Source organism: Anguilla anguilla, chromosome 3 (genome assembly GCF_013347855.1).
Source record: "Anguilla anguilla isolate fAngAng1 chromosome 3, fAngAng1.pri, whole genome shotgun sequence".
Classification (NCBI taxonomy): domain Eukaryota; kingdom Metazoa; phylum Chordata; class Actinopteri; order Anguilliformes; family Anguillidae; genus Anguilla; species Anguilla anguilla.
The window spans coordinates 70,030,828-70,054,253 of NC_049203.1; the positions used below are offsets into that span (position 1 = coordinate 70,030,828).

The 23,426-nt window shown below is 47.1% G+C and overlaps 1 protein-coding gene across 3 annotated transcripts; it reads right to left on the reverse strand.

The window, feature by feature from the left end:
- Positions 1–1,231: 1,231 nt before the first annotated feature.
- Positions 1,232–23,126, reverse strand: gpr156 (G protein-coupled receptor 156). 3 transcript variants are annotated; one of them, XM_035408228.1, is made up of 10 exons: positions 23,044–23,126; positions 17,098–17,288; positions 16,339–16,475; positions 14,436–14,571; positions 11,315–11,425; positions 8,398–8,523; positions 8,015–8,110; positions 6,798–7,034; positions 3,798–3,959; positions 1,232–3,461 (listed from the first exon to the last, which is right to left on the reverse strand). In XM_035408228.1, the coding sequence occupies exons 2-10, from the start codon at positions 17,248–17,250 to the stop codon at positions 2,178–2,180; spliced, it is 2,442 nt and encodes an 813-aa protein (XP_035264119.1). In that variant the 5' UTR covers positions 17,251–17,288; positions 23,044–23,126; the 3' UTR covers positions 1,232–2,177. The 3 variants fall into 3 exon arrangements, with proteins under 3 accessions (XP_035264119.1, XP_035264118.1, XP_035264120.1); XM_035408227.1 differs by lacking the exon at positions 23,044–23,126 and adding an exon at positions 21,461–21,943; XM_035408229.1 differs by lacking the exon at positions 23,044–23,126 and adding an exon at positions 17,960–18,247.
- Positions 23,127–23,426: the final 300 nt, after the last annotated feature.

Sequence of the window (23,426 nt, forward strand, 5' to 3'; positions counted from 1 at the left end):
GGGTGGGGTGTGGTGTGGTGGGGTGGGGTGGGGGGGTGGGGTGTGGTGGGGTGGGGTGGGGGGGGGGGCAACTGTTGTCTGCAGAGCACCATTTTACTGTAAAACCTAAAATGTGAGGAAATACGGTTGTCAGAACTGTAATTAAACATGTCCCAGCCAAAGGGACCCCCCCCCCCCCCCACACACACATACACTCACACACATACACACACACACACACACACTCACACACATACACACACACACACACACACTCACACACATACACACACACACACACACACTCACACACACATGCACACGCACACACACATGCCCGCAAATTAAAAACACACAAGCACTATCATATATGACTAATTCTGTCACAGATTGGCATTATAATTATGTTATATCCTCCTTTAGATGAACATTGGGACTAGTTGTCCCCATGTAGATCCCATGTCCCATGGCTACATGTCGGGTGGACTGAAGACTGTCCTGTCCTTCATGTGTTTTTCCTTCCATTCCATCTATAACATCAGGAGTCCGCAGATTTTCTATGGCCAGCTTTTATTATAGTGGACAAAAGAGTGCCTTCATAATGGAGGCATTTGGGTTCAAATAATGAACATTGCGTTTTCCCCCAACATATCTCCTTGGGCTAAAAAATATATCTTCTCTCCCCGCCCTCTCTCTCTCTCCTCCTCTGTGCTCAACATAAAAAACAACAACAAAAAAACTGTGTAAAATAGCTCTCTATCTTTCAGTGAATCCGGTCCACAATTTCCTTTCTTCACTCCAAATTCAAGCATACTCAAACTACACATCCAGATCTTCGCGTGTGCAGTTGTTTGTGTTATAAAGTAAAGCGTTTCTTTTTCAAAGCCAGAGGGGGAAAAAAAGTACATTTATTCAAAAGGTTCCATTAAAGGACAACACTTGGGGCCTTTTTTCTTTTTTCCTCTCTGGATTGGAATTGTGTTTACAATTCACTGGAGACACGAGCAGAAGCCCTGGCTGGGCTGCAGCACTTTTGTTGGAAGCATTTTTCAAATATTGTGTTTTGTTACAAGTTTAATTATGGCAGCCTCACGCTCACACACACACACACACACACACACACACACACTCAAAAACACAGTCCTGTGTTTAATGCCATGATTACTGTCTATCAATACTAGCCATAAAAAACTATGCAGCTTTCAACTCATCAAAAAACACATTTTATTTACAAAATGTCAAAACACTCCCAGATAAATTAAAAACACATTCTTTCTCATTTGTAATTTTTTTTTGATGTCGCATCCCCACATGCCATCATGATATTAATGAAAATGAAAATGCTAATTAACACGGAGCTAATAAATTAAAGGCAAGCTGTGAAATAAATTAAGCTTAAAAAAGAAAATCCTTAAAAAATAAAGCGATAATAAAGACTTCAGGAAAGTTCTTCAGAGAAGACAAGCACCGACCTCAGCTCCTTATACAACATGAAATGCTCAAGGCCCTACCAGGAAATGGCAGCCAACACTTAATGGCTATGCAAGGGCAAGCAAACACAAAGAGACTGTCATATGATTGGTCCAGTCACTGAGGTCATAGGGCAAACACAGTAAGGTCACATGGCAGCCATGGAATGATGATGCTGCTCACAGTGGAAATGCATAGCTAACTATTTTTAGTCTGCAGAACATTCCTGGAAAGTTAGGGTAAATGTTAGGGTAAACCAACACATAAATTTGTTTCCTGTATGTGCAATGAATGGAAAAAGGAAGATTGCAGTAATGTCCTTGGAAAAAAAGTTTTGTTATTCCTGTTCGAAAATAATTTGATTTGGGAATTTCCGTGTGAGTTTTTGGGGACAGCTAGCAATGTTCAATGAACTTGACTTTTCAAACATTACATTGGGAGGCATTTTAAAATGTTTTTGCAATGTACTGTATCCGCAATGACAGTTTTGAAGCCAAAATGATAACCATCAGGGGATTTTGGCAGTCATTTATGTGCCTTTTGACAAAACTGGTATGGAACAATAAATATGTCTCTCAGCATGTTTGGTGAAAGTTCCTGTCTCAACATTATCTCACCAACCAAAGGGGAACCTAATTTTCCCCTAATGCTCTTGAAATGTAAGCTGGACGTGTCTCCCCATTCTCCTCCGTGTTCCGCCCCAGGACGGGATTTCCCCGAAAACAAATTCAGACGAAAGTGGGCTTGAGGTCCTCGTTGAAGTTGACCACAGGGCGGCCCCTCCGGCAGTGGCGGGGCAGGCTCCCCGGCTCGCTGTCCGAGGTTTCGGAGACGGTGCTCTCCGTGGACGCGTAGGGGCCCTGGAGGCAGACGCTGCAGTAGGGCCGGTGGTAGAAGCAGTAGCTGTCCTCCGAGCTGCTGGAGTCCGAGTCCGAATAGTCGTAGGGGTCCCTCAGGCCCGGCTCCCGGTCCTCCCGAGAGCCCGCCGGCGTCGCGGGTTTCGGGTGGCACCTCGAGAACGGCGGGAGGGTGCAGCGGGGAGGCGGGCCGCACCTCCGCCACCTCAGCGGGACGTCCTCCGCGTGACTCTCCACCTCCGCCTCCTCGGGGGCGTCGCCTGCTCCAGCGTCCGCAGGGTGAGGCGCGGTCTCCGTGGCAACACGCTCGGTTTTGGGGTCCGCGCCGTGAGGAGCCACGCTCCTCCGGACGGGGGGCGCGGAACCCGGGTAGCAGTACGGGGGCGGCCCGGCCCTGTAGGTGCGGAACGGGGGCCTCCGTCTCCGCATGACGTAGGGCGAGATGCTGGGGTGGAGGGGGCTCTGAGCGGGCGAGCCGGACGACCTGGGCGGGGGGTCGTCCCGGGCCGGGTTCGAGGTCCTCCTCGCCTGGCTCGGTGACCTCAGGGAGGTGCTGGCGGCATCCACACAGAGGTCCTGGAGGATCTCCTGCAGCTGCTCGCTGCTGACGAAACCGGGTTTACCGCCCACCATTACCGCCAGGCTGACCCCCGAGCTCCCCGCGTGATCAGGGCTGACAGCGGGCGTCGAGTGAGGGGCGGGGCCCGAGATGTTGTCTTTGCTTGAAGGCGCGGCCACCTCTGGTGGTGGATCCGTTGCCATGGCATCCACGCCCTCAGAGGAAGCAGAGGGGCCCACAGTCATCCTCAGCTGTGCCTGCGTCTCCCCAGCGTCACACCTCAGGCCTTCCAACCCAAACTGCCCTCCCCTCCCTGCACTGAGCGGGACCTCTTCTGGGGCATGAGCTGGGAGAGGAGGAGGAGGAGGAGGAGGAAGAGGAGGAGGAGAAGGAGAGCGAGGGAGGCCGTCCTCCATCTCCAGCAGCGGGCCGGAGGACTCCAGCGGCAGCTCCGTGACCTGGGTGGAGGAGGAGTTGAGGTTGGTGTTGGAGGAGTCTGTCTCCTGCCCGGGGGGGCTGCTCACCACCACCAGCCTCAGCAGCTTGTCCTTGGCACTGCTGACCTGCTCCTGCAGGCTATCGATCATGGCGTTTTTCTACAAACAAACAAAAAAGAGAAATAAACAATAAACAGGAGGATTCAGAGGCTCCAGTCCGCTCTTTTTGAAGGCCTGGGTGGCTCAGATCTTGGCAACTTGAAATGATTTCTCAGAACAAACTGAGGGAATAATTTTTTACTGTGTGAGGAACTTTCGACACACCTGGTCTTACCTGTGTGGTGTGGGGAACTTCAGACACTCCTGGTCTTACCTATGTGGGGAATTTCAGATACTCATGGTCTTACCTGTGTGGGGAACTTCAGATACTCATGGTCTTACCTGAGTGAGGAGCATTTATCTCGATCATGGTCTCACCTGTTAGAGGAGCCTTACCTCTGTGAGGAGCCTCTTCATGGAGTTGTTCTCCCCCAGCAGGTAGTAGATCTCGTCCTCGCTGTACATGGACTTCAGGCTCTTGCTGGGGGTGCTGAAGTACTTGGCCATCTGGCTGGGGTTGGGGTTCAGCTCGTCCTCGAACCGTCTCCACTGGGTCAGCTGAGGGACGATACGAGGGGGGGGGGGGCATGGCATGGGGGGGGCGGGGGGCGGTGAAAGGGGCGGGGACAGAGTTTGATGTTTCAAAGGTCAGGCGCAGTAAACAAAACAGTAAAAAAAAAAAAAAAAAAGGGAAATCAGTTTTCCCGCTCCATTGTAACCGGAGAGGAGAAGAATGCAGCTGCTCTTCTTTGCACGCTCTGCGGTTCATTTGATGTTGAGGCCGAGCGCCAAGCACTTCCTCCTTCCCCCTGAATTCCACCGGCCGCCAAATCGCCCGTCCCAACAACATGGCCGCCCGCTGATCGCTTCCTTTCATCTCGCCCGATAAAGAGCTCGCTCTGTTTATTTTCACTCAACGTTGACGTTAAAGAGGTGGTTCAATTTGTGGTGTTCTTTCATATTATTTCAGTTTTAGAGCATGTTTTCAGTTGGCCCAAACACGTTTTAAGAATGAAGAAAGGCCATTTCAGATATTTAGAGAAGTTTCTGATGACCTGCTGGCTTTACTGTGGCTGGTATTGGGACAATAGTGGGTTTGTGGTCTAAAGCAAGAAAATACATTTCAAACAACTGGACAACAGCTTGTACAGCTGCGTTTTTGTTTCCAGAGGCTGTACATACAGTATACACAGATAAATTATATTGTGTTTACTCACAATTACACGTTAGTGCTGGTTGTAATATTATTTTGGCTGCTTCTTTGGTCCCACATACTGTAGGAAGTAGTTCAACTGAAGATAATAAAGTGCTTTTGAATAAAGTGGAAGTGAATATTCTTGCTTTTGACCACAAACCCCATAATACTACTATATCTGCCATTTTATAACAGGTCAGCAATCAGAAACTTCTCTAAATATCTAAAATATCCTTCATCACACACAACAACTGTCTCGGCCAGTCAAAAACATGAACTAAGACTGAAAATAACATTAAAAACCCCAGAAAATGTATTTTTAACACAGCACCAGGGAGAGGGGAAAAAAACAAAAGCAAACAAAACCCACTGGAGCTGAAGATCACAGCTCTGCTTGTGAGAGTCGTGCCTAAACGCTGAAAGGTCAGAGCACACCACCCCTCCTCTGACTGCAAACAGTGACTCACCTGCATTCTGACGGCTGGCGCACACCTTCAGCACGCTCCATTACTCTGACTTTACAGGCCACGCCTCCTGACTGCTGCCGCTCTCCAATTGGACGCAGGTTCCTGGCCACGCCCAGTCACACGCGTTACGGTAAACTGTACTGTCATCTTAAGATGGGCCTGCCTAAGCTTATCCAAACAGGAGCCTTACATGTCTTTCAGAATTGGGGTAATATTTGCTACTTTTTTTCAACATTGCGTTTCGTTTACTCAAGAAGGATCAAAGGAACCGGTCATTCAAGGTGAAAGCCTTATGTTTGCCTGCACCTGTAAGTGTCCTCATTTTGTATGACACAGTACACTATTTAGTCACACAGTTCTTAGATTTGAGTAAAATAAATACGATTGCCCAAGGTCTGATCGCACATCGTCTTTCTGACAACCGCTTTTCCACCTCAGTCATTTTTATCCTCCTGGTCATGGCTATAGCAGGTCTTGGACAAATATGTAGTTGAAATATTTTAGCACTTTAGATAACTCAGGAGGGATGTTTAAAATGTCAGCCATTAAGGTCATTGTTCTTACAGTCAATCTGACCTCTTTAATGTAGCCTCCTGTTGTATCATTTGAAAATTGAAAAAAGGGTCTAAAATAACTCAAGGAGCACTTTGGTGGTGGATTTACATGATTGGGTAAAGTTCTGTCGAGGATGGTCAGACAGTTTGTGTGTGTGTATGTGCGTGTGTGCATGTGTGTGTGTGTGGGTGTGTGCGTGTGCATGCATGTGCATGCATCTGTGTGTGTGTATGTGTGTATGAGTGTGTGCATGCATGTGTGTGTGTTTGTGTGTGTGTGTTTGCATGAGTATATGCATGCATGTGTGAGTGTGTGCATGCGTGTGTGTTAGGTTTATGTGTGTGTGTGTGTGGGGGGGGGGGGGTGGTGGTTCATTGTCCTTTCTATTTCCTTCTCAGAAGCAGCATGTTTTATTTGCATTTAGAGTCGGAGGTTAGTACTTGGTAATGGGCTTAATGGACTTTCCCATAAAAGCACAGAAAGGGCACTATCATCAAAGTCAAATTCAGTCGGCCCTGTTTTGGAAGCCATTCGGAAACCCAGCTGAGCCTGAACGCCTGCCAAATCATCTCTCCCCACTGCTCCGAGCTCTTATTACTGGAAAATGAGATCCATCCTTCAGCACCGACACACGTGAGCCAACCGCCACAGACTCACCGATCCAGCCCACGCCAAACCACTGGAACACTGCAGAACATTCTGATCAGTCTCCTGTACGGCTGTGACATTATGTTCCACAGGTAACATCTCCCAAGTAGTCTCTGAACATTTTTATTTAGACATTTATTTTTAAGAATATTTTGCCAGTTTGAGGATCGCTGATGTAATGTAAGGTAATGCAATTTAATGTAAGGTAATGTAATGCAATGTAATGTAACGTAACGTAATGCAATGTAATGTAGTGTAATGTAATGTAAGGTAACGTAATGTAATGTAATGGAGGGTAATGTGATGTAATGTAAGGTAATGGAGGGTAATGTAATGTAAGGTAATGTAATGGAGGGTAATGTAATGTAATGTAAGGTAATGTAATGTAATGTAATGTAATGGAGGGCAATGTAATGTAATGTAATGTAAGGTAATGTAATGGAGGGTAATGTAATGTAATGTAATGTAAGGTAATGTAATGGAGCGTAATGTAATGGAGGGTAATGTAATGTAATGTACTGTAATGGGTACCTGGGGCACGAACAGCAGGCAGTTGATGGCGAGCGTGCAGATGAAGATGGCGCCAGAAACCACGCTGTACGCCACGTTTGGCCAGTCGGGCAGGAGCCGGGACACGGGCACCGCCACCGCCACCGACAGCGTGACCAGGCACACGGCGGCCATAATGGCGGGGGACTGGTTCACCGGGGGGGAGCTGACGTCGCTGGTCAGACCGGCCAGGTACGTCCCGTAGAGGAGCAGGCTTCCCTGGAACGGGAGGAGTGTTACCAAGCAACGGCGGTAACAGGTGTCCCAGGTTACAGATACTCCAGGTGACAGGTGAGCTGGGTCACATGGGTATCAGCTTACGGGGTTACCAGCACTGGGGTAATTAGGGCCATTAATAGAAATTAACTTCATTAATTAAAAACATTCCTGGAATGTTCTATAGGGCTTTTTTTCCTGATGGATTTCCTGAACTGGCTGAATTTAAATGGAACTGATCCCAAACCCTGGAGAGTATTAGGAATCGGGGACCCCTGAGATGGGAGAAGCCGGGTGACAGGTAACCGGGGGTATCAGGTGACAGGGGAACCAGGTGAGCAAGGTGCCACAGAGGGGTGCCGTGGCAGTTTCCACAGGTTCAAATCAAACAGGCCCCAATGAGCAGAGGGGTCCCAAACGCCCCCGTAAATTTTCAAAAATGTTAATTGTAAGATAAATAAAAACAGCACCAAAAACCACTGCTGCCTCCTCCAGCTCATGTCTGTGGAAGCCTGGCTTGTGGGAAAAATATAAGAAAAACTAAACTATCAGAAAGGCAAGGCAGGGTTATTTCTCTGAACTCATTAACAAAAATCAAAACAATCCGAGAGTGCTTTTTCTGTTGTTAATAGCTTGATTAATCCCTCTTCCCCAAGCCCTTGTGATACTTTCTCTCGCAGTTCAGTATGTGATTCACACCAGAGATGAATCAGATCATGCAGTTCAATATCTGATTCACACAGGAGATGAGGAGGTGTGTGTGTGTGTGTGTGTGATGTGTGTGCGTGTGCGTGGGTGTGTGTGTGTGTGTGTGTGAGACGTGAGTGTGTGTGTGTGTGTGTGTGTGTGTGTGTGTGACGTGTGTGTGTGTGTGTGCGTGTGCGTGTGTGTGTCTGTGTGAGACGTGAGTGTGTGTGTGTGTGTGTGTGTGTGTGTGTGTGTGTGAGCTGCAAGCTAAGCCAGGTGTGTAGCAGAGGACTTACCTTCAGCACAGCGAAGAGGATGATCCAGATGTCCGGATGGAGAGAGGAGCAGGAGTCCAGCTGTGACAGGGAGTAGAAGACATCCTGCTCCACCACCTGGGACAGAGGGCAGGTACAGATTAACCTGGAGCTAATCCAGGTACGCCCTGGATACCAGTCAGACTGCTCGGCTCAACTGCTTTTTCTCCCCAATCCCTAAAATCAATCCCGTCAAAATGAGAAAAGACTAGACATAAATAATAATAATAAGCTGTATCTCTAAACTCTCTGTACTCTCTTACTCCAAACAGGGTCTGTGCCCAAACAGTGGAGGGGCAGAATGATTAGGAACATGAATTGTAGCCAGTAGGTTGCAGGTTTGAATACCCGATGTAGCGCCTTACCTTAACCACAGCGCTGATGGACTTTGCACACTGGATCGGGTCAGTCAGGCTCCAGACAGCCAGAACCAGGACGTCCAGCAGAATAAGCAACCCCACCAGACCCATCAGCTGCAGGTCCCGGATTATCTGAGTGGGAGGAGACCCTGTGAGTCAGCCTGCAGCACACCCCCCCCCCCTGCCCCCCACACACACACACACACAGACACACACACACACACACACACATATACACACATACACTCACATACACACACACACACACACACACACACACGCACACACTCACATACACACACATACGCACACACACACATACACACACACACACACATATACACACATACACTCACATACACACACACAGACACACATACACACAGGCATGCACACAGAGACACACACACACACTCACATACACACACACACTCACAGACACACACACGCACACACTCACATGCACACATATACACACATACACTCACATACACACACACAGACACACACACACACAGGCATGCACACAGAGACACACTCACATACACACACAGGCATGCACACAGAGACACACACACACACTCACATACACACACAGACACACACACACAGGCATGCACACAGAGACACAGACACACACACGCACACACACACAAACACATACACACATATACGCACACAGCACACACACATACCACACCCACACGTACACATTTAATTTTTACCAAGTTTTTTATATGCAGGAAGGGGCTTTTTTTCCGCTAAGGTAATTTCCCATCCTGCAGATTTACATTTTAAAAATGAGCCTAATTTCCTCTCCTTCCCTAATTGCCCTCCTCCCAACACAGCCAGTCCATGTCCTTTTTATCCCACCTTATTCATTTGAGCTGCTCCTGTCAGACAAGATTAATTATGCGATCTGGAGCGAGCAGAGAGTGGAGACACTGCCGTTAACTCCATAAACCAGGTGGAAGACAATCCTACCTCAGTAAAAGCTACAGGTACCAGACATGTGCCTTATCTCACACAACTCTTTAACCTGCAGTTTCAGTGGACTGAAAGTGCCCACCTGAAAGAAAGTATAGAAAGTAGAGAAAGTATAAAATAAACTTTTTTTAAAATGTTATTGTTGTTGTTGCTGTTTATGAGGCCCCAGGGGCCTGTATCAGGGAGCAGGGTTACTCAGTTACACACAGCACACTGCAGCACACAGCACACTGCAGCACAGAGCAGCTGGAGTAGCCAATCAAAGCATCCAGATGAATCCTGCTGAAAGTGCTTCATTCCTCGGTACCAGCAAGGGTCTGGGAGGCCTGGAAATAACATGCGTGTGAGTGAGACCCCATTTACAGGGCCCGTCGAAGAGATGGATTTCCCCACATCACTGGGACGCAAGAGACAGATGAATATTGTATCGATCTATCTGCTTTTCTATAGCCCTCACCATACACTGATAGATTGATTAGACCTATCTGTCACGCTGCTTCTCTCTCTTTCTCTCTTTCTCTCTTTTCCTCCCTCTATTCTGGCTCCTTCTCTGACCGCCGGTGGTTGTGTGCGTCCGTCTGACCATCCTCTTCCTCTTTCCTAAATTTGCCGGTGCCCCAGCGGCCCAGCCCGTTCACCGTGTCTGAGGACAGTGGGGCTCCAGCGGAGAGCACACGGCTCAATTTCAACGGAAAAGCAGCCGGAATGTTCTGGAACACTCGAGGAAACAGAAGGAATGCTTTGAAGGGTGACAGTAACATCTACGACGAGCACAATGCAGTGTTGCCCGGTTTTTTTTTTGGGGGGGGGGGGGGGGGGCAGATTAAAAAAAAAAAAGAAGCCCAACTTGTCGCCACCTGCGACTTCTGAAATAACATCCATGATGCACTCAAAGGGGACTAAGTGTGTTTCCTTGTTCTTGCCATTCTTCAGTTCAAAGTCACAAAACTTCCTCTAAAATCAGCTGGTGTTGCTGATTTTTAAAGCGAAAGACTGCCTTCTCTCTCAAGCAAAGTCAGAAACAAAATGCAATTAGCATGAATTATTAAACGCACAAGTCCTGCTTCAAGTTTTTTTTTTTTAAACATAGCTGAAGCGTGGGAGCGGGTAATCAGTTGTGACTGCATCTGACGTGGTGAGTGAGCTATTCCTGTGCAAACTAGCCTGAGCTCCGCAAAATGGAGGCGGCACAGCAAGCAAGACACGGGGGCCAGTTGACATTATGGATGTTTTAGCTCGAAGAGAAAAGGCACAATCTTCATATGTATATGCATTAGCAGGTTCCTCTCTATTTATCTTACACACCTGAGGTGACACTATAAAGTTAAGTGCATAAGACTATCATTAGCATTCCAAAAGCACCATTTCACTAATGAAGGCAATACACCAAAATGCTTACACCAGAATTATCTTCAGCTAAAAATGTTGAGTGTGGATATTTTCTGAGTGCAGACACTGAGTTTCTCTGACCTTTGCACCAGTGTTTTTAATCTAAAGATGTGAAATAATAGTGCAATCCGTTCATACTTAAAATATATAATATATATTTGTTACTTTCCATATTTTTGGTAATCAGTTTCGTAATCTATAATCAGATTTCTGTAGTCAGTTTCATACTCCTTAGTAGACTACCTCATTACATTACATCATAGGCATTTAGCAGACACTCTTATCCAGAGCGACTTACACAACAGTCTACATGGCATTTAGATCTGCATCCATTTATACAGCTGAATATATACTGTAGCAATGCAGGTTAAGCACCTTGCTCAAAGGTACAACGGCAGTGTCCTACCCGGGAATCGAACCTGTGACCTTCAGGTTACAAGACCAGTTCCTTACCCATTATACCACACTCCCGCCCATGTAAATGCCTGTCATGCAACTCATGAAAATGGTGCAGCAGAACAGGTGAGAGGGAGAGAGGAGCACCTACCACCCTCTTGTCCGGCAGACGCTGGGTGAAGACCCGGTAAATCCTCCATGTTTTTCCCAGGATGGGCCCAAAGACCAGAGAGCTGCCGATGCACAGGGTCCAGATCCGGGCCTGCGGACACAGGAAGGAGATCATGTCACGCTGTGCCCAAGGGCATTGTGGGTACTGTAGTCTGAGAACACCAAGGGGAAATCTACAAGGAGAAAGGCTCATTTTTCAACAGTGCTATGGGCGACACCAAATCCATCCATCCATCCATCCATCCATTATCTATACCCACGTATTCCTGGTCAGGGTCGCGGGAGGTGCTGGAGCCCATCCCAGCATGCATTGCGTGAGAGGCAGGAACACACCCTGGACAGTACACTGGTCCATCGCAGCCTGCGGGCAGTTCTTTTAGAGTACCATAACCGCTCGTTTGGAAGTCTGCGTAACTGCTTACAGTGAGCCAGTCCTGCCACTCTGCGTGACACAGAACACACGCGTACGCATTCTAAAATTGAGCCAATCAACACCCTCGGATACGCAGCGAAACACGCTGTAACTCCGCCCCCACAGCTCGGCGTAACCGCCCATCATTCTTACGCCCGCCTCCCAGCTCAACAGGTTCCCGCTGGCTGTAATTAAACCGGCCACAACCGGTTTTTTAAAAAGCCCCATTGTGAGCGCTCACAGTTACCTGCCCCAGCTCACAGAGAGCGCGGCCGCTCACCGCCAGAGAGCTGCGCACCTGGGCCACCTGTAATCTCAGAACCCTGAATGGAGGTGACGTCAATCAAAGCATCCGATTGTCATGGGGATTATTTTTAAAACAATGTAAAAGTTCACAGTTTATAAGTGGTGATACAATTCCAAGTGACATGACAATGCAATGGGTGGTGTTATATACAATATGACCTCTACATTACAGGCATTCAGCCAACTCTCTTATCCAGAGCGACTTACACAACTCTTTACACAGCATTTACTCTGTATCTATTTATGCAGCTGGATATATATACAGACGCAATGCAGGTTAAGTGCCTTGCTCAAGGGTACAACGGCAGTGCCCTACCTGAGAATCAAACTTGTGACCTTTAGGTTGCAAGGCCAGCTCCTTACCCATTATTTATGAGCAGGGGCGCTGTAAAGGGCGGGGGGGGGGATAGGACAATTTTGGCCTTTGCCAAGTGGAAAAAAGATGTTCAGTAGTGTCTAGACTCTGCTGGAACATAGTTTTCTTCCTGGTAAAGGATGGATAGAAACAAACGAAGGCGAAGCCAAACTTCCTCACAGCCCAAACGCCGGCGGGACATTCAGCAGGAGAGGCGGTGACTCCAGCCGTGAGAAAGCAGGAGGAGTTCAAGCTCAGAGCCGTTTCGACGCTCGGCATTCCACAGGAAACGGGCTTCCCTCGGGGGGGGGGGGGGGGAGGAAGGGGGGACATTTACGACGTCGTTTGAAGTCCTGCGTCCGAAGAGACACCCTGAGAAATGTGGCGCGGTGTGATTTAAGATGACCCGGTTCTGTTTGCCTGGTGTGATTTAAGGTGACCCGGTTCTGTTTGCGCGGTGTGATTTAAGATGACCCGGTTCTGTTTGCGCGGTGTGATTTAAGACGACCCGGTTCTGTTTGTGCGGCGTGATTTAAGATGACCCGGTTCTGTTTGCGCGGTGTGATTTAAGATGACCCGGTTCTGTTTGCGCGGTGTGATTTAAGATGACCCGGTTCTGTTTGCGCGGTGTGATTTAAGATGACCCGGTTCTGTTTGCGCGGTGTGATTTAAGATGACCCGGTTCTGTTTGCGCGGTGTGATTTAAGATGACCCGGTTCTGTTTGCGCGGTGTGATTTAAGATGACCCGGTTCTGTTTGCGCGGTGTGATTTAAGATGACCCGGTTCTGTTTGCGCGGTGTGATTTAAGGTGACCCGGTTCTGTTTGCGCGGTGTGATTTAAGATGACCCGGTTCTGTTTGCGCGGTGTGATTTAAGATGACCCGGTTCTGTTTGCGCGGTGTGATTTAAGATGACCCGGTTCTGTTTGCGCGGTGTGATTTAAGATGACCCGGTTCTGTTTGCGCGGTGTGATTTAAGATGACCCGGTTCTGTTCGCGCGGTGTGATTTAAGATGACCCGGTTCTGTTTGCGCGTGTGATTTAAGATGACCCGGTTCTGTTTGCACGGTGTGATTTAAGGTGACCCGGTTCTGTTTGCGCGGCGTGATTTAAGATGACCCGGTTCTGTTTGCGCGGTGTGATTTAAGATGACCCGGTTCTGTTTGCGCGGTGTGATTTAAGATGACCCGGTTCTGTTTGCGCGGTGTGATTTAAGATGACCCGGTTCTGTTTGCGTGGTGTGATTTAAGATGACCCGGTTCTGTTTGCGCGGTGTGATTTAAGATGACCCGGTTCTGTTTGCGCGGTGTGATTTAAGACGACCCGGTTCTGTGACTCAGTGGAGGGCACGAGTTCCCTTCTGTTTTTCTACGAAAAACAGGCCAAATTCCGTTCTGTCAGATTTAGCCACGACAGGCACTAAAGTAAACGGCTGTTTTTACTGCCGCCGATAATAGCTTTCCCAAATTCTCTCATCCTCAAGGGAGCGGACGCTCACTACCTTAAGCACCTTTAACAAATTCTGTGTTACTTTTACGTCTGATATTTGATTGTATCGATGGTAGCTGTGATGTCCGTTTTTTGGATGGTTGTATCTGTTTTTGTATCCCATGCTCACGTTTCCAGTTTCATTCATATTAAGCACCATGTGGTGAAATGAGGTGAATCCCCAAATAACTGTAAAATGAACAATCAATGACTGCAGCTGCTTGCACAAGTAGGGTATACAATCTGGGCTTGTTCCTGCAGCCAAATAAATGTGTGTGTGTGTGTGTGTGTGTGTGTGTGCGTGTGTGTGAGTGTGTGTGCGTAGTGTGTGTATGTCAGTGTGTGTGTGTGTGTGTGTGCACGTGTGTGCGTTTGTGCATGCATGTGTGTGTGTGTGTATGTGTGTGTGTGTGTGTGTGTGCATGTGTGTGTGTGTGTGTGTGCATGCGTGTGTGTGAGTGTATAGTGTGTGTATGTGTGTGTGTGTGTGTAGTGTGTGTGTGTGAGAGTATAGTGTGTGCAGCTGTATGTGTGTGGTACCTGCATTGCAGCTCTGGGGCTGGTCTCTGGGAGCAGGGCGTGCTCCTCGATGGCGAACAGGAAGCCGCTGCTGTAGGTCAGGATGCTCCCACATAGCGTCAGCACGTTCAGATTGGGGCTCGACATCTTCACTATCCTGAGAGACAGAGAGAGAGGACATCCTCTACATAAGTACCTGTGGAAACACACTACAAATCAGCACGTCATCAACATTAAGGCTAACATCAACATTAACACCTTCAATAAAATGCATATAACATCACAGTCCAAGTCGTTTGAAACAATAGGCTCCATAGTGTACACAACACGATATTAAAACAGTTAATATTTTTTAATGCCTTAAAAAGGAATGACCTGGCAGGAGACTGTGAATACACACCAGGACAGTGAGGACCTGAATAAGAGAGACAGAATCAGAAAAGGCAAGGGAGAGTTGATGTATTATATTGTATGTATTGATTATTGAATAATAAATAACTATTGCTGAATACACTGTGGTAACACAGCTATATGGGGCGCCAATGAAACAGAGAGAGATGGACCAGACAGAGTCAGAGAGAAACAGAGAGAGAGAGAGAGAGAGAATTTGTTCAAATTTAGTTTGCTTCTATGTTCCTGGATTTCATAGAATTGGTCGTCAGCAGGTCTAGACAGGGTGAGCTCTACAGAAATACCCTCTTGGGAAAGGAGAGGAGGTCACTCCACATCACTCAGGAGAGTTTATGGGAATTTCTTGGAAAGTTTAAAAAAATCTTTTCTAAAAAAAAAAAAAACTTAAAAAAAAACTTCAGGGCCGAAAATAGCCCCCCGCTCCAGCTCAGGACCACAGCAGGCGAGGTTACTCAGTAAATAAAAAAAGCTGTAAATTCCTGAGCTCCGTTTCAGGTCTGGGCCAGACTGCGGGCAGCTCTCCAGGCCTGGACATGCGACCCAGCTGACGCGGTTTTTGGATCGAAGCCCAAGGACGTCTGCCGCCACATTGTGAGGGTGGTGACCGGGCAGCCACACCAGTTTACATCCGAGTCCTCAGAATGCTCGTGTAATCTGACAAGGGAGGGGGGAGGATCTGAGGAGGCATCCCTCACTCTGTGAACCAGAACCTTGGCTCAAGCCCTTACACGCACACACACACACACACACACGGACTCACACACACAGACACACACTCACGCACCCACATGCACACACACACGTGCACGCACACACACCAGGAGGAATTACCATTATGTGGGAGGAGTTACTACTGTGAATGGTAAGATGAATTGTGAATTTCTGGGGGAACTCCCAATGAGTATTCAATAGGTATGGGGGGGGGGGGCAGGGGTGATACAATTAATTCGCTCATAAACATTTCACATACTTTCGCTTTCACTCACTATTCCACTCAGTCGATTTGTTCAGGAGGGGCTGAGGAGTCTGTGAACCTGAGAATCCCCTCTGGATCTTTTCAACAAAATAGTGAGTTTTTCAGTGGTTTGGATAAATTGTTGTCAACCACAAGACTGGCAATGTCTGTTCCACAGAAAAACTGACCCCCCCCCCCCGCAGCCTGAGATGGTACAGTCGGGTCTAGTACCTGTTGTTCCGGAAGCGCAGGGTGAAGACCCCCCCCCTCCCACCCTGAGATGGTACAGTCCATACCTGTTGTTTCTGAAGCGCAGGGTGAAGACCCCCCCTCCCACCCTGAGATGGTACAGTCCAAACCTGTTGTTTCTGAAGCGCAGGGTGAAGACCCCCCTCCCACTCTGAGATGGTACAGGCCATACCTGTTGTTTCTGAAGCGCAGGCTGAAGACCCCCCCCCACCCCCCACCCTGAGATGGTACAGGCCATACCTGTTGTTTCTGAAGCGCAGGCTGAAGACCCCCCCCCCACCCCCCACCCTGAGATGGTACAGTCCATACCTGTTGTTTCTGAAGCGCAGGGTGAAGACCAGGAAGACGAGCGCCAGCAGGATGCCGCAGGAGAGCAGGGTCCAGACCACGGCACACAGCACGGGGGAGATCCGTCTGCGCTCCACCTCCACACCCACCTGCTGCGCCTAGGAGAGAACACCACCCACTTACCACACCCAGGAGAGAACACCACCCTCTAACCACACCCAGGAGAGAACACCACCCACTTACCACACCCACCTGCTGCACCTAGGAGAGAACACCACCCTCTAACCACACCCAGGAGAGAACAGAACCCACTTACCACACCCAGGAGAGAACAGAACCCACTTACCACACCCAGGAGAGAACACCACCCTCTAACCACACCCAGGAGAGAACACCACCCACTTACCACACCCAGGAGAGAACACCACCCTCTAACCACACCCAGGAGAGAACACCACCCACTTACCACACCCAGGAGAGAACACCACCCACTTACCACACCCCGGAGAGAACACCACCCTCTAACCACACCCAGGAGAGAACACCACCCACTAACCACACCCGGGAGAGAGCACCACCCTCTTACCATACCATAACTCTGTGTGTGTGTGTGTGTGTGTGTATGTGTGTGTGTTTGTGTGTTTCTGTTTGTGAGTCTGTGTGTGTGTGTGGGTGGGGGGGTGTATATGAGTGTGTGTATGTGTGTATATGAGTGTGTGTGTGTGTACATCTGTGCGTGTGCGTATGTGCATATGTGTAAGTATGACTGTGTGTATTTACCAAGCCCAGATTGCAGAGCTGCTGCAGGATCTCCCAGGCCTCCTGGCCCTGGGCCCCAGAGGGGATGGAGCAGCCCCCGCCCCCACATCCTGCGCTGCAGTTCAGGGGTGTCCCCCCAGCTGGCCCCCAAACTGGCCCCCGTTCCGGCTCCATAGCAGGCCCCTGGACTGGGCCGTCCTCACGCACTCATCCTGAAAAATAATCCATTTTAGTCAAAAGACTAAGACCATGACTAAATCAAAAACTGGCGGCAAAAACAACACAGAATAACAGTTGCCGGGGTGACCAGGGTTCTGATTCGACCATGTGAGCATGCAGCAGAAAACCATCCAGCATTCGGGCCTGTGACCAGAAAAACGAGACACACAACTGCTTCTGCTCTCTGGGGTCTGCACACTCAGAGAATTTCCTTCAAGCAACAATAACTCAGTGCCTAATCATTCCCTTCAAATATGTCCTCCTTCATCACAAATCCAGTGCATAGCTAAGCCACACCACAGATCAATATTCTAACCATGACACTTGCTATTCTGCTCATAACTAGCAGCAGGTAAGCACAGGCCTAAATATAGAGGCATATTTCTGGTCCAGCGCAGTGGGTGCGATGTGACCACAAGGGGGAGCTGGTGTGCACATGGCCAGCAGTTCAGCTTACACACGGTTACATAACAGAGTCCGCGCGCTGCTTTTAGCTGTCCGTTTGCTAACCGCGTGAGAACTGCTATCCAACGGATAATCAAGTTACAGCAGACAAAAGGTTTGGTGCAGACGGAGGAAAATAAAAATACACATAAAAGATAAAAGAAAAGAGAGAGAGAGAGAGGAGGGGGGGCTTGTCATGGCAACAATTTTAAGTATTTACCCCCTGCAGCCTGTGTCACGAAAATCCTGAGGTAGAGGGAAGGGGCTTATGGACCCAGTCTGTGATCCGCGCATGGAATGCAATCTATGCTTCTGCACGTCTGCGTTGTGCAATGAACTCCAAATGCACTGGCCAGAAATTCCTCCCGTGTATTTTCTACGACCCCCCATGTCCTTAAAAAAAGAAGCGCAAACGGCGGAGGCTCACTATGAGCATCTCTCTGGCATTGGTAATAAATATACCGCGCTAAATATTCTGCCGCCGGTGCATTTGCGCCCCGCGTGCCGCGAGGCCTGCTTTGCGCCTGCTCACGTGCATGTGTTCCCATGATTCTGCTAGTCATGATTCCGTGTGGGCGCGCATGTCTGATACATACGCGCATGTGTGAGGACATGTACTGTATACACGAATATGGGGCATACGTGCCATCCCAATGTATATACACCTGGAAACGAAGCTATCAGATGACGTGAAGGGTCCAGATTTGGTTCGGCTCACTGTCCTTAAACAAGAATGCCGGTCATTTTTATCCATCATGGTTTATAGCACGGCCTCTCTATAACAAATTGATAAATGCTAAAAAAAAAAATTACCCCTTCTTGGTATTCATTTCCATTTGAGACTGGGGACTCAAGTGCTTTGAGTGAGAATCTAGACTGAGATGCTATTTATCTGGAAAATATTTTGTGTAAAGTGAAATTTAGCTCCCTGGTTATACGTAACATTTTCACGAAGGGTTATACTTGACTCCAGACTGTCACATTACAAAACATTTTTCATGATAAATCAAACTGTTAACTTCTCCTTGGATGGGTACCAGTTGGATTTTTGGGAAGGCTCTGTTATGTAACCATTTGTATACCATGTGTCCAGTATACTCACTTTTATCCTTATATCCAATTACTGAACATCCACTGCCTCATTATTTAATTATTGTAATGATTTAATTATTGTAAGTTTGTAATACTAATGGATTACGCTCATATTTCGGTCCTTTAGTTTAAAAAGCGAAATATTGGGTAGGCTCAGCCTTCACTGGAAAATGCCACCACAGGTTCAGCGGGTCATTACAGAGGAACTGCCAATTAGTGACTATTTTGAGGCAAGCCATAAACGAGCTGTTAACAGAACGTCCTAAAAGTAACATCAATTAAAAACGTAGTTGCTGAATTATCGAATCAACCCACCGCGTATTAATAAAAAGATGTAGCCAATAATAAGAGCACAGTCTATTTCTATTAATATATCCACTACTATCTGGATTTTTACAGTTATCATCGGCACTTTGAATGCTATCGTAGGTCTATCCCGTGCAATATCCTCTAGATTCTGGAGGCATTTACACGGACATGTACCTCTGAAACAAATGGTCATTTTGTACTCTGTGGTCTGCAAGTTCTGTACAATACTGAGCCGTTGGCCAATGTGTCTGAGGATTTTAGTGCTTTGTGAGGATTATGAGGAGAGTCGTGGGGTAGCACAAAAAGAACGGAAGAAGAGTTTAACATTTATATAATGCAATGCAAATGTCATGTAAAAAGTTGTGTAAGTCGCTCTGGATAAGAGTTAAAGGTGTGGTAGCTGCATCACATGAAATCGTAAAAATAAAATGTCTTGGGATTTAAGTTCAATCACTGCCATGTCTGCCAGCCTAGGGGCAATCAGGGTGTTTTTAAAACTTGTGTTTATTTGATTGCTTTAACTAGACAGCCGCGCGCTTCGTTTATTTACGAGTTTTGGAACGGTCTGCCGTACTCTCCCAGTCCCTCGCGACGCGTCGTCATCTTTCCGATTCAAGCTGCGTGCTCCGGGTTTCCTGCAAAAACAGCCGCTTCAGCGCGGCGCTTCCTCTGCATATTTCAGAACAATGTGAGGTCTTTTCCCTTTCTACTTGATTATGATTTTCTACATTCCTGACTTAGTATCACAGACCGTTGCTCCGCATCGCACGCGTCGCCACTCTGGAGAGCGTCTGTGACATTATTCAGAGTTGTCACAGTCAGACAGGCCTATAGACAACATCAAAAGGAAGGTTTCGCCTAGGCAACAGGTTTGCCGTTGAGCTCCTGTCGGCTCTTTGAGGTCCACATTTCATCCACAAGTCTTTGAGTTTTTATTAAGTATTGTTTATCCACCAATGCTCACTCGGTTTATTTAAATGTTCCATACGCTGTGCCTTTCGATCAGACATCATCGCACCCATATCATTGTGTATAATCGCAAGGAAACTACTCGTAAAGGCCTAATATTGTAGGCCTACTTCGCGCAAAAATTCCAGAACGATATCAGAAGCTGTGCCTGTCGCCTACTGACCAACTGTAGCCACAAGATTATCCCCACTGTTTATCTATAGCAATGCAGTTTAAAATACATCAATGCGTGGCGTTATTCTTTCTAGTGCATTGTTGGGCGGAGCCTCGCAGACGTCAATGCAGTACACTAACAACTGGGTGTGTCTATTTTCCCTTCCAAAGAGTCATAAAACTGCCTCATATTAATTCCTCAGATATCTGTGACCAGGGGGAAAACATCTGAAATGTAGGCTACCTTTTCTGTTAACTTGGCGACTGTTGTTTCATTTTGAAGATAGGCCTACTTCTGTAATGTCCATTAAAGGCATTGTTTTACTATATGTGTAATGTACTTTATAAAACAAGTCGCTTGTCTATATAAAGCAATAAACTGGTTTATTAGTTCTATTGTTCCACGTTTTTCTTGTCATAACAATCGCTTTTGAAGATCACAATAACTGAAACACTCTGGGTTCATTTGGAACGGACGAAGCGCGACCTGTGTTTGAGGGATAATATCGAAACATTCCTGTCCAGTGTAATCCGTTTAGCGCTGAACATAAGCCGACGCGGTGTAAGAATGCAAGTTATTGCTTTACCCCCTTCACACGAATCCCTCAGCGCCGCCTGCCTCTGGGAACGCGGGTTTAATGAAAGGTAGCCTACGCTGGCCCAATGCTTTGGAGGTCAGTACAAGTTGAAAATGATTTTATGCTCAATTGCATTTATACAGTGCAAAATGCGAGGATTACCACTGGACTCTGTTCATTTAATAAAGTACAATATAACATATCTTTCCTTCAGTATAGATGTAAAAAAAAATGTATCATTATTTTAATTGGAGCCTACTGTTGGAGTTCATGCATATTGACAAAATACTCTGGTTATTCAATACATCTGAACAAAATTAGTGAGTTGAATAAAACAAACTAATTAAGTAATGGATGATTTTGTATCGTCTTAAATTTAGTTAAAATGTATGACGCTGCACGCAATTTCATTTGTTTAGTACTTTTATTTGAATGTTTAATAAACACATATACAAATAACTATGAATATTAAATGTAGTGTAGTCTACCATCTAATGTTAAGGTTTTAGAGAACTAGGCAAACTATAATAGCAATATTCCTCTCCTTAGTCTTTAGGAGAATCTGCAGAGTTCGATTACTGAGTAAAACCGCACGAGGAGCAGGAGAAAAGCAAACGAACCTTTGAAAAGTGCATGGAAAGAATGCCGAGGGACTGATGTCGAGGCGCGCGTGAATAATCCCGATGCTTTCCCGCCGTCTTCTCTCCATCATTGCAAATCCACAAACCCAAACACAACGCCTCGTGCCTCGCTTATCATCTCCTCCCCCCTCGGTCCGGTCGCACGGTGAGAGCGGCTTATTTCATCCCGCGAGATAAGATATTTTTTTGCCAAAACCAATAAGAATGTGAAATCTTTCAAGCCTACTCGAGTTTTTAAATTTAAAAAAAAAAAAGAAAAAAAGTATTTCCACAGGACCCAAGTTTCCGCGATAGAGAGCTCGTGTAAGAGAGGGAGAGGGAGAGGCATGTCCTAATTAATAGGTAGAGCTTCGCTGGGAAGCTGGGTCGGGGCGTAGGGTGTACCGGGAAGGGGGCGGACATAACCCTCATCTCGGGACATATATATCGGGGTACCCACCGGGGCGTTACAGGAAAACGAAACGTGCGAATTTCAAAGTCTAATCAATCCTCACAGTGAATGACAGCCGTGAGCGAGCTATAGTTATATTTTAGTCTAATTACACTAATTACAATATCCAAAATGCACATGATGTAACCAAGTAGATTCTGAATGGGATACAAGCAAATCCGTTAAAGGATTTGAGACGGTATATTGCTTTATATATTATTCATAGCCTAACTGATGAGATTCAAGTTCGCCACGCATTTGCAGCCACGTAACATGATATCTACTAAATTGCATCCTCGAGCGGGCAATGGGCGTGTTTCAAACGTTCATTCCTCGTGGCAAATTTGACAGGCGACAATTGTGCTGTATCAAGACACCCGCGGCCGCCTGTCGTGGGTTTGGACTGATGTCACGTGTCAAATAGTGAATATAAGGGGTTGAAGTGTTAAAAGGTTCGGGGATGAATGAGGTACACGATGCTATTGCCGAGAAGGAGAGACGATGGCCGTGTCATAACTTGGTAAATAGTGACCAGTTTGAGCACATGGGGCGCTGGGATGGGTGGTGCGTGGGAGAAGGGTGGGGTGCATGACAGGGGCGTATGTTGCACGAATGAATAACATAAAAACAACCATTATCGACCGACACCGGTGGAAACAAAAATACACGTGTTTTATCATTCAGGTCCATTAGGCTATCCACAAAGCACGTTAGGTAATGCTTTGCAATATGTGTTTGGTATTTCATGCCTGTGTCCACTTCGCCAGCGCGATAAGAACCTTTCAAAATGTGAGCAACCGCCACAAATTTTGATTCCAAAAAGGGAGTTCGGATCCCTTGGAGACCAGACGCATTGATGTCAGTTCCGCAAAAAAAACAAACAAAAAAAAAAACGCGCAAATGTTTCGCACGTTTTAACTGAAAGCGGGGGCGACAACCTGTTATAATCACCTTCCTTTTACTATTTACTATGTGAGTGTCGAGGGTTCCTGACAGGGAGCGTCACTGCTACCGGCGGGACGGAGCAAAGAGCGTGGCGGGGAAAGTTCTGATTTGAAAGCCCGAGAAAGCGCTTCTATTTCAAACCAGAATATGAATACAGATGTATTCTGGGCTACTTTGTCACGAATACCTGTTGAATCCTTTCAAGTTCCCGAAGGCCTGACTTCCTCAAACCCTTGGAGGGGAAGGCAGACCTTTGTGACGTCTCGTTCAAAGTGTGTATTTCCAGCTTGACAGCAGCCCCATCCCGTGCGAAGGTCATCGTGGCTATTTGAAGCCCAGAGAGAAAGAGCGTAGAAAAACATTTCCGGCCTTTGCAGTTGTGAGTGTTTCCTTGCGCATGGATGTTTTTTCAAGGGGAGGGGCGTGGGGTGCCCATGGACATCAAGAAGACCCCTTTTAAATTGGTTTCTTTGATATTACGTAATGTGCAAATTCACAAATCTAATATGAAATATGTAACATTTTGTAAACTACAAAAGTAGTCAATTTTGTCAATAAATGAATCGGATT

Bases quoted from the DNA above. Each gene is read 5' to 3' on its own strand.
- gpr156 (XM_035408228.1), bottom strand. From the start codon at position 17,250: ATGGAGCCGGAACGGGGGCCAGTTTGGGGGCCAGCTGGGGGGACACCC. The intron at 16,476-17,097 runs GTAAATACACAC...GTTCTCTCCTAG, and splicing joins AGCTCTGCAATCTGGGCTTG to GCGCAGCAGGTGGGTGTGGA. The intron at 11,426-14,435 runs GTACCACACACA...CTGTGTCCGCAG, and splicing joins GCCCCAGAGCTGCAATGCAG to GCCCGGATCTGGACCCTGTG.